The sequence below is a fragment of the Anas acuta genome, chromosome 4 (assembly GCF_963932015.1).
Source record: "Anas acuta chromosome 4, bAnaAcu1.1, whole genome shotgun sequence".
NCBI classification, from domain to species: domain Eukaryota; kingdom Metazoa; phylum Chordata; class Aves; order Anseriformes; family Anatidae; genus Anas; species Anas acuta.
In genome coordinates this window covers 57,175,078-57,190,445 of record NC_088982.1, presented here as the reverse complement: position 1 = coordinate 57,190,445, position 15,368 = coordinate 57,175,078, and the positions used below count along the sequence as shown (strand labels likewise).

The following is a 15,368-nucleotide window of genomic DNA, read 5'->3' as shown; positions in this document are numbered from 1 at the left end:
AAAAGCTCTCTTTCTTTCTCTCCTTATTTATGTTTGGGTAACTAGAGGTCAAGCTTCTAGCCATGCCTGGCTTTTGGAGTTACTGATAAAAATATGTAGTTCTGTGACACATAAGTTACCTTCTTAAAATTCTAATTATGTATATATTTGCAGTAATCTTGTGCCGGAGTTTTTCTTTTTGCTTAAATTTAAATGAACAATCAAAAGCAGCTTCACTGCATAGATCTGCAATGTGTACCACCTACCTGTAGTCATCATAAAATTACTGTAAAATCTTTTGAACAGTGCAGTATATTTTCCCTCTGTTCTTTCACATCTGATCCACTTCTTTGCCTGTTTCTGTAATCTCACTTTCAGTAACTGGGAAACAGCTCTGGGAAAAAGCTAGAAGCGAAATAAGAACTGAGAAACAGCAAGAGAGAAAGAAAACCCAGGGGAATGCTGTTTTCTCACTCTTCTCTTTTTTTTTTTTATTTTTTTTTTCTCTCTTCAACCACCAGCAATGTATGTTTGTGTCAGAAAAAGGGTGGAGGGCAGGAGACATGATGTTTAAAAAGGCTTTAAAATTGAATTAGGCTGATTTTATTAATTACTTTACTTGTCTGAAGCAAATACCATTACAGGCTGCTTTTTTCCTCTCCATGATTGCTAATCATCAAAGAGAGCATAATTAATTATAACTTTCTATATACATTGTTTTAATTTTACAGTACTGTTTGGTATACTGCATTTAGATTGTCTTCAAGACCATCTCCTAATAACTCTGGTGAAGCATGTTGTAAATGCATAGTCCATGAGTCATTTAGAGTTTGTAATTTTTTTCCATGCTTGAAATAAAAAAGCTTCAAGCACCATCTGCTGTCTGAAATCAGCTATTGTGCATTTCCTCTGTATTTGCCATAAGTGCTAGTAGGCTTCCTTGCATTTCCAGGTATTAATAGTACTGTATCCTTTTAATCTTAGAAATGAAAACATGTTTGTGTGTGTGCACTTTATGAGTTTTCTGAATTTTCAAAATTAACTTTTCATAAATGTGCATTTATGAATTTTTGTAAAGCATTTTCCTTTAGGAACATTTGAATTTTCTTTTGTATAGAAAAATACAACACTACTGCATAGAGCACAGTATCTACAGTAGAATTTGATGAAATAAAGCAAAAATTGAATTCTGTCCTCATCTTCCACTAGGTCACAGATAATGGAAAGCCACCGTTGTCATCTCTGACTTACATTGATATTAGAGTTATTGAGGAAAGCATTTATTCTCCAGCAATTCTGCCTCTGGAAATCTTTATTACAGCCTTTGGGGAAGAATACTCAGGTGGTGTCATTGGAAAAATTCATGCAACTGATCAAGATGTTTATGATACTTTGACATATAGCCTGGACCCCAAAATGGAATCCTTGTTCTCCGTTTCCAGTACCGGGGGCAAACTAATAGCACATAAGAAGTTAGATGTAGGACAATACCTCCTAAATGTCACAGTTACAGATGGAAAATTTACAACTGCAGCTGATATTACTGTGCACATCAGACAAATCACGCAAGATTTACTAAATCACAGCATTGCAATACGCTTTGCAAACCTTGCTCCTGAAGAATTCATTGGTGATTACTGGCGCAATTTCCAGAGAGCTTTAAGAAACATCTTGGGTGTGAGGAGAAACGACATCCAGATTGTTAGTTTGCAGCCTTCTGATCCTCCTTCAAACCTTGATGTCCTCCTGAATATTGAAAAATCTGGCAGCTCTCAGCACCCAATGAGAATTTTGCTTCACAAGATAAACTCTTCTGTGCCTGACCTAGAGGAGATTTTAGGTGTCCGGATAATTGATGTTTTCCATAAGCTATGTGCGGGCCTAGACTGTCCTTTGAAATTCTGTGAAGAAAAAGTAACGGTGGATGAGAACATCATGTCAACCCACAGCACAGCCAGGCTGAGTTTTGTCACTCCCCGTCATCACAGAACAGCAGTTTGTCTTTGTAAAGGTAAGAAAAGCAGAATAGATAACAGTATCCTTCAAACAATTTGTCTGGTTTTGAACAGCCATAATCCACTGGGGAAAATGAATATTACAGGACAAAGAGTAAGAATGTCCTGTAACCCTCACTGCAACGTTTGCCTAATTATATTCAGAGTAAGGAGTAATTCTTCTCTTTAAATGCGGCAGCAAGATTTTATCTAATGTAAGTTGATGGGAGAGGATTTTTATAGGTACCCCATCATTTTCCAATTTATGAAAGAAGTTCCTTCAGTTGTTGCCTCTTCTAAATTGTCTGAAATAATGGCTGTTCAGTCTTGCATGCACAAAAGTTCTTGCAAAGTACCTAAATATTTCCTGGTTTCTGCATGGAAGTATCTCACAGACCTTCCTAACTTGGCTCTGAATGACAGCTTGAACTGGGAAATGAATATGCATCAAAATACATACAGGTTTATAACAAATAATGAACTTGTCTTTCACTCTTAGGAAATCAACATAGCTTTTAAAAATCATCAACTAACATTGTTGGCTGAAATCACACCTGAAGTAAATATTTAAAACCCATTCATTTTCTATCTCAAACACACAATTCTTCTCCTCTCCCTAAATGAATGTATTCCCTAAATTGAGTGTATTTCATTTTACAGAAGGGAAATGCCCCATAGTAAATAGTGTGTGTGAAGGAAACCCATGCCCTGAAGGTACCGAATGTTTAGGAGATCCAAAGGAAGGAAAATACACCTGTGTTTGCCATGACAGCAAAGCTGGACAGTGTCCTGGTGAGAAATTTTCTTAAAAAAATCTCTGCCTAAAGCCATATTATTACTTTCCAAAGGTAAATTTGATTCCAGTCCAGTGTTAACACATTTCATGCTTTTCTGTATCCCTCAGAATCAGTTGGCTCTGCTGTGACATTTAGTGGGAGCAGCTATGTGAAATACCGTCTCATGGAAAATGAGAACAAAGAGGAAATGAAGCTGACAATGAGACTCAGAACCTACTCTGCTCATGCAGTTGTTATGTATGCTCGAGGAACAGACTACAGTATCTTAGAGGTACACGTCTTAACCTCTTTTATTTTTACTATAATCTTTGTGGAGTTGTTACAGTTGAGAACTGCCTTCAAAGTAGAGTTTCTTGTGGATCCTGGTGGCAAACTTGTACAGAATGTTTTTAATGTGTACAAAGAATCTGTTTTCTTCAGTGTTTAAAGTTAATACTTAAAATAGATCCTTCATATTTTTTTTTTTATTTATTTGTGCATGATATAAGTCCACACAGAAAAAGTTTTTAAACTATGTGGGAGATTAGTCACACAAAACATGAGATTAAAGGCACATCTTCAAGTGCTGCAATCTTTTGATGATGATCTGTGAGTTCTTTACTGGAGAAAAAAAATGTACTAACTATGCATTTTAATTGAAAGAATCCTATAAAATGAATCATAGTCACTGTGAATGTTTGGAATATAATGTCAGTAAACTGCTCTTTATGAAGACCATCATAACCTTGTCTCTCCAGCAAACAAAAACTTTTATAGGTGTTGATATTTTGAAGTTCTACTTTTTGCAGGGATTCTCTGTGAGGTCCACTTGTTGATGATGTGTCTTTCCTCCACAGATTCACCATGGACGGCTGCAATATAAATTTGATTGTGGCAGTGGACCTGGGATTGTCTCTGTTCAGAGCATTCAGATTAACGATGGCCAGTGGCATTCAGTATCTCTTGAAGTGGATGGAAATTACGCACGACTTGTTCTGGACAGGGTGCATACTGCATCTGGTACTGCTCCTGGTACACTTAGGACACTAAACCTAGATAATCATGTGTATTTTGGCGGTCATATTCGGCAGCAAGGTACAAGACATGGTAGGAGTCCTCAGGTTAGCAATGGTTTCAGAGGCTGCATGGACTCTATTGTACTTAATGGACAAGAGCTTCCCCTGAACAGCAAGCCACGAAATTATGCACACCTGGAAGAATCTGTCGATGTGACTCCTGGGTGCTTACTCACCACAACAGAAGGTTGTTCAAGCAACCCCTGTCAGAATGGAGGCATCTGCAATGCATTGTCAAATGGAGGTAAGCTGTGCTGGATTGTTCTGCTGCTAGTTTTCAAAACTTCTTTTCCCACTTACTTGCCTTGGAAAGCCAGAACAGTTTTGTAAATAATTTTTGCTTTTCCAGTGAGTTGAAGAAGGGTGGTTGTTAGCCAGGTAGGAAAGGCTGTGTCTGCGTGTGGTCTAGGCTCAGTTCCTTGGGATAGGAAGTAGGCAAAGCTCATGAAGCAAAGTTGGGATTTACTCATCTGTGGCAACACCTGAGGTCTGTTCTCTGACTGCCTGCTTTAGAGCTTAAAAATTTCTGAAAACATTGTGAAAAGCTTCAGTTCTGTGAGACAAGTGGAAGTTAACCTTGAGTCATACCCAAGAAAAACTAGACTGTTAGACTTTCATTCATCTTTTGATAAAATATTTCTATGCCTATTCTCTCTCTCTTTCAACTAGTAGGCGGGCAGGGAGGATTTTGTCTTGAATCCAGTAAAGCCACATGTGTCTTTCAAAAAGACTGTATTTGATTTCAGGTTACTACTGCAAGTGTGCTCCTCTGTTCATGGGAACTCACTGCGATGTAAGCGTCAACCCATGTGCTTCCAACCCCTGCCTTTATGGTGGTACTTGCATCTCAGTCAGTGATGATTTCATCTGCCAATGCAGAGGACAATACACAGGCCAAAGGTATGTTTGTATGGTGGGGCTTTTTTGTACAAATAAACCCATTAGATCAAAAAAGAAATCAGGGAAATCTAAAACAAAACAAAAAAAATGTTACATTTATAGCCTATTTTCTATTTTCTACTCAAAAGCCCAGACTTTGAAACCCACTGGAGTTGGTTAATGCCAACCCCTGTGTTGCAGCCTTGAATCCCATACTACATACTGAACTTACAGTTAATAGCTCTTTTCATTATTGTTGTTTTTTCTCTTCTTCAGGTGCCAGCTGGGTCCATATTGTAAAGACAATCCTTGTAAAAACAGCGGCAGGTGTATTGACAGTTTGGATGGACCTGTTTGTGAGTGCGAAGCGGGCTTCCGTGGAGAAAGGTGAGTATAGTATCATACTAATTCCATTTAAGAATTATACAAATTTTCCTTAAATTCTGGGGGTAGAAAGCAGAGGGAACACACTGAAACAAACCGTGGGCTAAGATGCACACAGATACATGTGCACATTTATCCAACCACATCTAGTGGACCATGGAAGTTATTCCTCAGGCATACAAATTAAACCATTCTAAGACTTTGCGGATGGAAGCACACAGAAGGTGCAGAAAGATATAACACTGAAAAATGGCAAACTGGCACATTCTGAAAGAGCAAGGAAAGAGGCAGACCCAATGCAAAGACTCCTCGGTCTAAAGGAAACATTCTAGTTAGAAGTCCCCTTCAAGAGAAATTCCTCAGCACTTTACAAGGAAACAAGCTTACGTCATTGTTCTGAAAAGCCACATAATGCTCTGAGACTGGAGTCCATGGCTTGGACTGGCGCACGCTTCATTGGGTTAGAAACTGGCTGGATAGCCAGGCCCAAAGAGTCGTGGTAAATGGAGTCAAGTCCAGTTGGAGGCCAGTCACTAGTGGCATCCCCCAGGGCTCGGTGCTGGGGCCGGTCCTCTTTAATATCTTCATCAATGATCTGGACGAGGGCATCGAGTGCACCCTCAGTAAGTTTGCAGATGACACCAAGTTAGGTGCGTGTGTCGATCTGCTTGAGGGTAGGAAAGCTCTGCAGGAGGATCTGGATAGGCTGCACCGATGTGCTGAGGTCAACTGCATGAAGTTCAACAAGGCCGAGTGCCGGGTCCTGCACCTGGGGCACAGTAACCCCAAGCAAAGCTACAGGCTGGGAGATGAGTGGTTGGAGAGCTGCCAGGCAGAGAAGGACCTGGGAGTGATGGTGGACAGTCGGCTGAATATGAGCCAGCAGTGTGCTCAGGTGGCCAAGAAGGCCAACGGCATCCTGGCTTGTATCAGAAACAGTGTGGCCAGCAGGGCTAGGGAGGTGATCGTCCCCCTGTACTCGGCTCTGGTGAGGCCGCACCTCGAGTACTGTGTTCAGTTTTGGGCCCCTCGCTACAAGAAGGACATGGAGGTGCTTGAGCGAGTCCAGAGAAGGGCGACGAAGCTGGTGAGGGGCCTGGAGAACAAGTCCTACAAGGAGCGGCTGAAGGAGCTGGGCTTGTTCAGCCTGGAGAAAAGGAGGCTCAGGGGCGACCTTATTGCTCTTTACAGATACCTTAAAGGAGGCTGTAGTGAGGTGGGGGTTGGCCTGTTCTCCCACGTGCCTGGTGACAGGACGAGGGGGAATGGGCTTAAGTTGCGCCAGGGGAGTTTTAGGTTAGATGTTAGGAGGAACTTCTTTACTGAAAGGATTGTTAGACACTGGAACAGGCTGCCCAGGGAGGTGGTGGAGTCACCATCCCTGGAAGTCTTTAAAAGACTTTTAGATGTAGAGCTTAGGGATATGGTTTAATGGGGACTGTTAGTGTTAGGTTAGAGGTTGGACTCGATGATCTTGAGGTCTCTTCCAACGTAGAAATTCTGTGATTCTGTGTGATAATGGCAGTGGGGCCACAGATAAGTAACATGGATAAAAATTTCGCTAACAATTTGAGTTGATTGAAGTCTGCAGTCTTGATAACATAGCAAATTACCTGGTACTGTACAGCAGGTACTACATATTAAATATATCTAGAACTGTTGAGAGCCAGGAAATGACAACAGTGACTACTACTGTAAATTAACCATTATTTCTTTACTCTGTGTCTGGTAGGTGCCTGACTGATGTTGATGAATGCACAGAAAACCCCTGTCTTAATGGTGCCCATTGTGAGAATACTTACGGTTCATATCACTGCAATTGTAGCCATGGCTTTGGAGGAAAACACTGCACAGACATTGTTCTTAACAACTATGTTTCAACGCCTTGGAACATTGGCTTAGCCGAAGTAATCGGAATTATTGTTTTCATCGTGGGAATATTCTTGTTAGTTGGGATTTTTGTTGTTTGCCGCAAAGTGATCAGTAGAAAGAAGAAACACCAGCCAGAACCTGAAGACAAGCAACTGGGAGCTACAACAGCTTTCTTGCAAAGACCTTATTTTGATGCAAAAGTGAACAAGAACATCTATTCTGACATCCCACCACAGGTTCCTGTTCGTCCCATTTCATACACTCCAAGCATTCCAAGCGACTCCAGGAATAATCTGGACAGGAATTCTTTTGAGGGGTCTGCTATCCCTGAGCACCCAGAGTTTAGTACTTTTAACCCAGATTCTGTACATGGGCACCGGAAGGCTGTAGCTGTTTGCAGTGTAGCACCAAACCTGCCACCTCCACCTCCCTCCAACTCTCCTTCAGACAGTGATTCAATACAGAAGCCCAGCTGGGATTTTGATTATGACAGTAAGAAGTGTTCTTATTTTGTTATCTTTCAGTTCAAGATAGTGATAAAGTTTCTGAGTAAGGACTACAGTATAATTTTACTATGAACTCAAAGTCCATCTGTGTTATGGTAGAAAAGACATTATGAGTTTACAAGTTTGTGAGTCTGATTAGGCTTCATACTACTAACTTTTGTTAAAATGCATAGATCTTAGAGACCCTTGATTTTTATTGATTCTTTTAATCTTAATTTTTAGGGTCTGTTAATTGTCTCACTCTTTTTTTTTTTTTTTTTCTTTCAGCTAAAGTAGTAGATCTTGACCCCTGCCTTTCAAAAAAGCCTCTGGATGAAAAGAGCTCCCATCCATACAGTGCTAGAGAAAGCATGTCTGAGGTCCAGTCTCTCAGCTCCTTCCAATCTGAATCATGTGATGACAATGGTACGTAAACTATAATCATGTCGTGCTACCACTTACATTCATTTGTTCTGTCTTTGCATCTAAATCTCTCAGTATCAATAGGAGTTACACGTATCTAATATATATTAAATAATAACCTATTTAATATATATTAGTATCTATTTTAAAAACTAACAGATTTGGGTATTAAAGGGTTTTGCCTATTTTACACCTCATGTTAGTTACTTTACCTTAAAATATATATTTTTTTTATTCTGTTAGAATTTTAAGTGTGAACATGCAGCACAAGGTGTTTGGAGCCTTGTCTTAAACAGCGTTAAAAATGCATTCTCAGATTTGAGAAACTCTTCTAGGTAATCATTAGTTATCAATTTATGCAAGAATACAGTGAATTTAAAAAATAGCCTCTGCACAAATATAACTTTAGCTTTTGACGTTCAGCTTTCAGTAAAGCTTTCTGGTGTTACAGTTTCATTTGTCTCCTTCTCTTTTTCTTGCTGCGACCTCAGCTCCCATATGGATCAGATCAGTTCTGAGTGAGAGCAGAGTTTAAGGGACCGCTTGTAAGTTTGATTACTTTAGTAATGAAGGAAGCTGCACAAAAAAGAATTTTATTACAGTAGAGCAGTATACTTGGCTTTCACCATGATTAAACTGAATTCATTAAAAAAATCATGCATTGAAAAAAAGCCCTATGAAAATACAAATATTTTAATCGCAACTCCAGTCCAAAATCAGCGTACTTATTTGTGGATTGTGTTGTTATTATTATTAATTGGAAGTGTTTTATTTTTCCATTGTGATGACAGATGCTTTTACAGTTGATACAAATGCATCTGTGTATTCAGAAATATTTCAGATTGATTGGACAAAACCACAGCGGTCTCAAAACACCTTATCTTAGTGAATTAAGCTATAACTCTTCATTCCAATTCATGCTTTTGTCTCTGTATGGGAAAAAGAATTTGAAATTCCTTTAGCTTAGGAAATAAAGAACATTCTACTTCTCAACAAAGGTAGAGTGGTTTGTTCTTTAAAAGCATGGAAAGAAACATCTGTTAATGATTGGTGAAAGTAAAACGGTATGCTTACAGTACTCATCATTTTATCAGTAGAATTGATATCAACTTTCTTCCTGTGGTATTAAGTGTTGTGCAGTACATGTTGTTCTCCCCTCCCCTTCATCCCATATATTTCATACATGCCTACTGGTATTTCTTGTATTACTAAATTATCAATATATGGCATCGTTCTAAGATAAATAGCTGTAGCATCATAGAGATTATTCCTTCCTCCCTTCTAGGTAGATTCTGAATTTATTAGTTTGAAATTTTAATCCCTCAGCCTTGCAAACAAATTGCATGTGCCTACCTCATCCTACTCCTTTAAAAGTAAATCCTTCTCCCTTCCAAAAGTATATTGTGATTAATTAATCTTTTAAATATTTTCATTCTTATTTAAAAACAATCAAAATTGTCACAACCTGAATTTCGCATTCTTACTATGATACTACTGTTCAAACACAAGTAGGTCAGCACAGGTGTTTTCATATATATTTTCCATATTCCAGCATTGTAGTTCATTTTAGTGAAAGATTCTACCCCTCCATTGAGGGGAAAAAATAGCAGTTGGCTGCCTAAAGGGGAAGCCTAATGTGTTATTCTTTAATTCACCCTACTCAAGCAATAAACTAGACCCTTCTAAATGCTATCTAGATGAAGTATGATACAAACACTCTACTAAGGCAATATTCCAGAAATTCTAATACAGTTAAAGCACTTCTGTGCTTGTGCAGAATTTGTTTCAAGAGTAATTGTAACAAGTACTTTACCATGTTTATAAAGAATAAAAGTCAGGTTCAGAGATGTGTTTTAGATGTTGTATGCAATTGCTTTCTACATAGGGAGTATCTGTATAATCTTGCTTTAAAAATAGTAATGAACTGCAATTTTACAGTATTTTTTGTATACCTGTATGCTGTTTAAAGTGATGCTAACTATAGGTTTGTTTTAATTTGCTCCTTTTATACCTTTTACAAGCTTCCGTAGTGACTGTAATACACCTTGTCAATGCTGTTGTTGACTCGGTGGAAAAAGAAGGTATATACATGTTTTCATATTTATTTACTGCTTTGGCAGAATAATGCATGTTTGTCTCTAGTAATTTAGTTCTAGCAGATGGGAGTTATAAACTTTACTTAGACTTCCTGATAAGCTTTAGTAAATAATATATTGTATGTGTATTATATTTTCATGTGAATGCTGTGGCTACCCTGTGGACAGGTTCAGAATGTGATTTCTTGCAAAACATATTGGTGTACAAAGGTCTTTGTTCTTACTGTTGTCTGACACTATTCACAATAAAGCTTCCAGCAGAATTGAGACAGCATCAAAGGCAGTTATATACATTGAAGTAGATGAAAAAACAGCACTCCCTGTTCCTTTTCTTTTCCCACCTGCACCAAGTGGCAGTGGCTGGGCAGAACATGAGTAATCCGATACCCACTTCCTTGGTCTTTAGGTCAGTCTGTCTCTTTAGCAGAAAATGCTGATTTCTAGTGTGAAGTTGAGGTATATAGGCATACACATCCCTAACAATTTAAGTAGTTGCTTGCTACTTATTCTTACTGGAATATCTAAAACCTGTGTTTATGTGTATGTATGTTCCAAATACATACACACAAACACAAACGTATTTATGTGAAGTTAGATAGAAGCAAAGTAGCAATTTTCACTGGATTTTTTTCTTCCTGCTAACATTTAAGAAAAGATCACTCTAGAAACTACAAACTTTACAAAATTATAGTAGTAATAGAGGTGCCAGTGAGCCCATACAAACACTAACATTTCAATGGACTTGCATATCACTGGAACTTTCAGGATATCTAAGTAGTTTGCTCCTTTATATCCCCACACACACCACTACAAGTCTGCAGAGGTTACTTCTGAAATTACATCCACAGTGTATGTTTTTTATTTCTTAATAAAAAAGGTCTTATAGTCTGTTTTAACTCCTACTGGAAACAAAGCCCTTTTAAGAACATTAAAATGTTTACAGTAGCTACAGATTGGTTTATTATTTGAAGTACAACCTCTTTTTGTATGTCTACACATTATAAAGTAGACAGATGCAAAAACTTCTAATCACATGAGACTGTCATTAATGTTTACATACAGAGCGTAGTTCTCAGTGCTGGAAAATTGTAATGTGCGATAACCTATGAAAGGGTGAGATACAAGACTAGAAGCAGCAAAACATGAGCAATAACAACTTACTCAGATTTTCTCTGAGATTTTAATGAATATAAACTAAAATTCATGGAATTAGTCCTCAAGATACTCGGAAGTACTGTTCATTGGTTTAGTATCACTAAGATAAAAACAACTTTTATGCATTGCAGGCTATTCAGAAAGGATAGAAAGGTTAATATGTCCTGCTCTGCTGTTTCTCTCTCTAATTTCTAGTCTTAACAAGCATTCCTTCTTTCAAAGTATCATAGGTAAAGAATTGTGCTTTGGAGCACCCTAAGAATGCTGCCAGTTTGAGCAGCAGAGATCCTTGCTCAAGCTTTCAGCAAGATCAAGCTCTGGGACAAATGGTCTTTTCCTTTAGGCCCCACAAGTGGCTCTGTCCAATAAGTATCCTGGAAGCACAAGTTACAGCTAGACACAATCATAGGACACTTGTAGGCCTGCATTCCCTGCAGTGCACCTCAGGGAAGGTTATAGCTCTCTGCACATCAATGGTGCAGAGTGCAAGAGGAAATACAGTGCCAGTCCACAATGTATCACCTAGAAATATGAGTACATCGGGTTCTATCTTATTTCTGTATTTTGTGCTAAATGGTCTCAGAAGCAGAGTACAGGACCCAAATCTCCTCCTCTCTTGGTTAAAAGTGCTCTAAACTATAAGGCTACAGTCTGTAAGTTGACTTCAGCTTTGCACCATTTCGCTAGAAAACCAAAGAATGCTGTCTTCTAAGTAGACCAATAGTTATTGGTCTACTTAGACCAACATTATCCTGGTGATGAGTCCAGAGATCTTAGACCATTCTGAAAATAGATAAAAGGATCAATTCTTAGAAGATTCTGGGATTAGGATAGGCAGTCATCCCTCTTTTCAGACCTGTACCAGGAATATAAATTCCTGAAAATGTACAGGTTTAAGATGTCAGACAGTACAGAACATTTCTGTGCTAAACATAAATTGTTGGGATTGCTGTACAGCAGCAGGCAGGTCTCCCTGTGCACAGCCTTGGGAAGCTAGAAAATAAGATAAGTTCCTTTCTTTGGGTTAAGACACAGTGCTACATCTATTAAGATTTATACCTTTTAGTATTGAAAACCAATGGGAAATGGGAAAAGAATAAAATCTGATCAAATCTCATTACCCAATTTTAAGAGAAGTCTTAAGTTATTGGAATGAAATGAGGATTTCAGCAAACTATGGATTCCAGATTATTCCACTACAAAACAATGTCCCAGGTAGGCTTTACTTTGACTCGGTAGCCATTCTACAAATCTAACAGAGGAGCCTTGGAGAAAAATGCCAAGTTTAGTACTGCTAAATAGATAGGCATATTTGTCTACAGTACATTAAAAACAGACAAAAGCAGCATCATAGGACAGTCAATACGTTTGTCTTTACAGTGGTTTTAGTATTTTATTCCTAACGACAGATGTTTTCTCCTTTTTCTTCTCATTCTGCCAACTAAAGAATCTTTTGCTGTTCCTGACCTCAGCAATTCAAGAGGTGACTTCTGCATGCAGTTCATTGATATTCACCAAAGTATTTTTGTTAATACTTGGCTTTAACACAGACTCACCACCAGCTGCTTGCTGTGCATTTGTCTGCAGTGATTATTCTTTACTAGATTTGCACTTTATTCCAATTCTGTATTATTTTCCTTTGGGATGTTTAGATTAAAAATATATACATGTATATTTTTAATGAGATTAGGTTTACATCTAGTTTCCAGCAGAACAATAAAAACTTATTCAAGGGAAGGATGCAAAAAGAGGATCAAGTTGTCATTCATGCATGATTAAGCTTGATTTTGCTATTTTGTTCTTGTATTCGAATGCGGAATGTCTTCACTAATAGTCCAAGATAAAGGGATTTTATCAGAGGGGTGGAAGCACTGAGAGAAACCGTTTTTTGAGTTACTGTGGAGCTAACAGCATTTTGTGAAATTAAAATTAAAATTCAGCCAAGTGGTAAAGTCATTTAAAATGGTCTAGATACTTTACCAGTTAGCAATTATTTCTTTCATGTTGGAAAAGCAAGACTTATGCATGCTAGGTATATTAATAAGAAAAACAGGCAGCTGTTAGCAACGTAGCTGTAATTACTCAACAGTTGACTAAGAGTCTCAAGGAGGCTGTTGGTTATTTGCTCTCCAGTGAACGATTTGTTCTATACCATTATGTATTGTGACAGCATATTCCATAGGTGACCTACAGCTCTTCCTGTGTTAGGTGAGATGTCTGAAAAAATTTACCAGTTTAAATGTGAATGATGCAATACTTAATGCATGGCAAAATGTAAAGTTGTGTTGTGTTGAATGTCTTCTGTGGAACTGGGCAAACTGTTCTCCAATTAACAAGCAGTATCCTAATCACAGTGATTGCATTGTCTTAATACACGTTTTGACTTCTCATTTCAGACTGACTTGAAGATACTAATACCGCTTTTTTAAAAAAATGTTCACTTTTCAGGTTATCACTGGGATACATCAGACTGGATGCCAAGTGTTCAGCTGCCAGGTATCCAGGAGTATCCGAATTATGAAGTGGTCGAGGAGTCAGCTCCCCTCTATACGGATCCAAATGCCATCGATACAGACTATTACCCTGGCGGTTATGACATAGAAAGTGATTTTCCACCTCCACCTGATGACTTCCCTGCACCTGATGAGCTTCCACCATTACCACCAGAATACAGCGACCAGTTTGAGTCAATACAGCCACCCAGAGACATGCCAGCCGTAGGTAGCTTGGGTTCTTCTACAAGAAGCAGGCAGAGGTTTAACCTTAACCAGTACCTTCCCCATCATTACCCTGCAGACATGTCAGAACCTCAGACCACAACCAGTGGTGTCAATGGCAGTTACAGAGAACCTTATGCTCCTTACACGCTAGGGTACAATAGAGACTTTGAAGCACCCACTGTAGACAACATGTCCATGTCTGTGTATGCTTCCACAGCTTCATGCTCTGATGTGTCAGCATGCTGTGAAATGGAATCTGAAGTCATGATGAGTGACTATGAGAGTGGAGATGACGGTCATTTCGAAGATGTGAAAATTCCTCCACTTGATTCCCAGCAACATACAGAAGTTTGACACTCACACTCAACAAAAGTGCCTGGACTATTAAACTATCAATGCTAGATCAACCTCCACAATCTTTTATTTCCCCCCCCCCCTCCTTTTTCCCAGCCACAGTGAATGCTTCTATTTCAGTGAGCTAAACTGGCATGGTAACATTGGATCATGCAGTTCATTTCACTAAATCAGCCTGTTTCCATTTCCTGACCTACTATAATTGGATTGTTCCAAGATTTCCATTGACTGTGCCATTTCTGAATGTGCTTTTTGTACTTGCATTGTCTATGTTAAAAAAAAAATCACATACCACTTCTCCATGTTAGCATGATGCATATTTATATAGTTCTAATAAAAATTAATTTTCTCCTACTTTTTGTAAATGTTATGTACAGTTTTGATTTTAATAGTTTTAACTAGATTTTGTAGATATTTTGTGAATTTGTTTTCCACTGAAAGTAGTGGTGTTTGTGTGCCATTAAAAACTAGCACCCTGACTTATTATAATCAGGGTATCACCGTATGTATTCCCCCAAAAAAACTAAGGTTTGACATTTCATTATAAAATCTCAGCATATTCACACAATTCCAATTGTACATAGGTTAGGTCTGATATTTTTCTGGGTCAGCTACATGGAAATGTCTTAAATGGGTTGCTGTATTTTAGAACTGTAAACATTTTTTCCCTTCTTGGAAAGTGTGTTGAGGACCCTCTACATACCAGTTTAGAACCAAAACCACCATGACACAGTTTTTATAGTGTCTGTATATTTGTGATCCAATGGTCTTGTAAAGGTTTTTACTGGAAATTACCATTAGCTGGTCTTTCTTACAATAAATTATTAATAAAATACTTTAGCTTTGCTCTGTGTATCTCTATTATATAATATACAATTGACAAAGCATTCAGTGCAGCATTTTTAAAGTCTGTGTATGTTTTGTACTGTATTAAGTTAATTGCTCCAAGCAATTGCTCCAACCTTTTTCTCTCCTCAGAAACCAAACTGCAGTTATGTCAGAGATGCTCACTAGATGGCAGCGTGTGTCTACTTAACGGTGTTTTAAAAAGTAATTGGGCCAGTATGAATAAAGATTGATGGGTATCAAACTTGGTAGCCTTCTCGGTAGTTTGCATTTTTCTTTAAACATATAATATCAGCTGTTATGTAAATTACTGAGTATTTTTTCTGAAG

General features: G+C 38.2%; 1 protein-coding gene across 7 annotated transcripts in view; it reads left to right on the top strand.

Moving 5' to 3' along the window:
- FAT1 (FAT atypical cadherin 1) overlaps positions 1-15,039 on the top strand; it is a 109,606-nt gene extending 94,567 nt beyond the window's left edge. For 3 of the 7 annotated variants that reach the window (XM_068681449.1, XM_068681452.1, XM_068681450.1), the window contains 11 exons: positions 1,189-1,990; positions 2,634-2,765; positions 2,878-3,041; positions 3,607-4,069; positions 4,572-4,725; positions 4,981-5,091; positions 6,821-7,452; positions 7,734-7,871; positions 9,890-9,949; positions 12,567-12,602; positions 13,568-15,039. In XM_068681449.1, the coding sequence (XP_068537550.1) occupies positions 1,189-1,990; positions 2,634-2,765; positions 2,878-3,041; positions 3,607-4,069; positions 4,572-4,725; positions 4,981-5,091; positions 6,821-7,452; positions 7,734-7,871; positions 9,890-9,949; positions 12,567-12,602; positions 13,568-14,193 (3,318 nt within the window). In that variant the 3' untranslated portion in view covers positions 14,194-15,039. Of the gene's footprint in view, positions 1-1,188; positions 1,991-2,633; positions 2,766-2,877; positions 3,042-3,606; positions 4,070-4,571; positions 4,726-4,980; positions 5,092-6,820; positions 7,453-7,733; positions 7,872-8,359; positions 8,414-9,889; positions 9,950-12,566; positions 12,603-13,567 lie in introns of those variants that run through there. The other 4 variants (XM_068681456.1, XM_068681453.1, XR_011096312.1 and 1 more) reach the window with 3 other exon arrangements.
- The last annotated feature ends 329 nt before the right edge of the window (positions 15,040-15,368 follow it).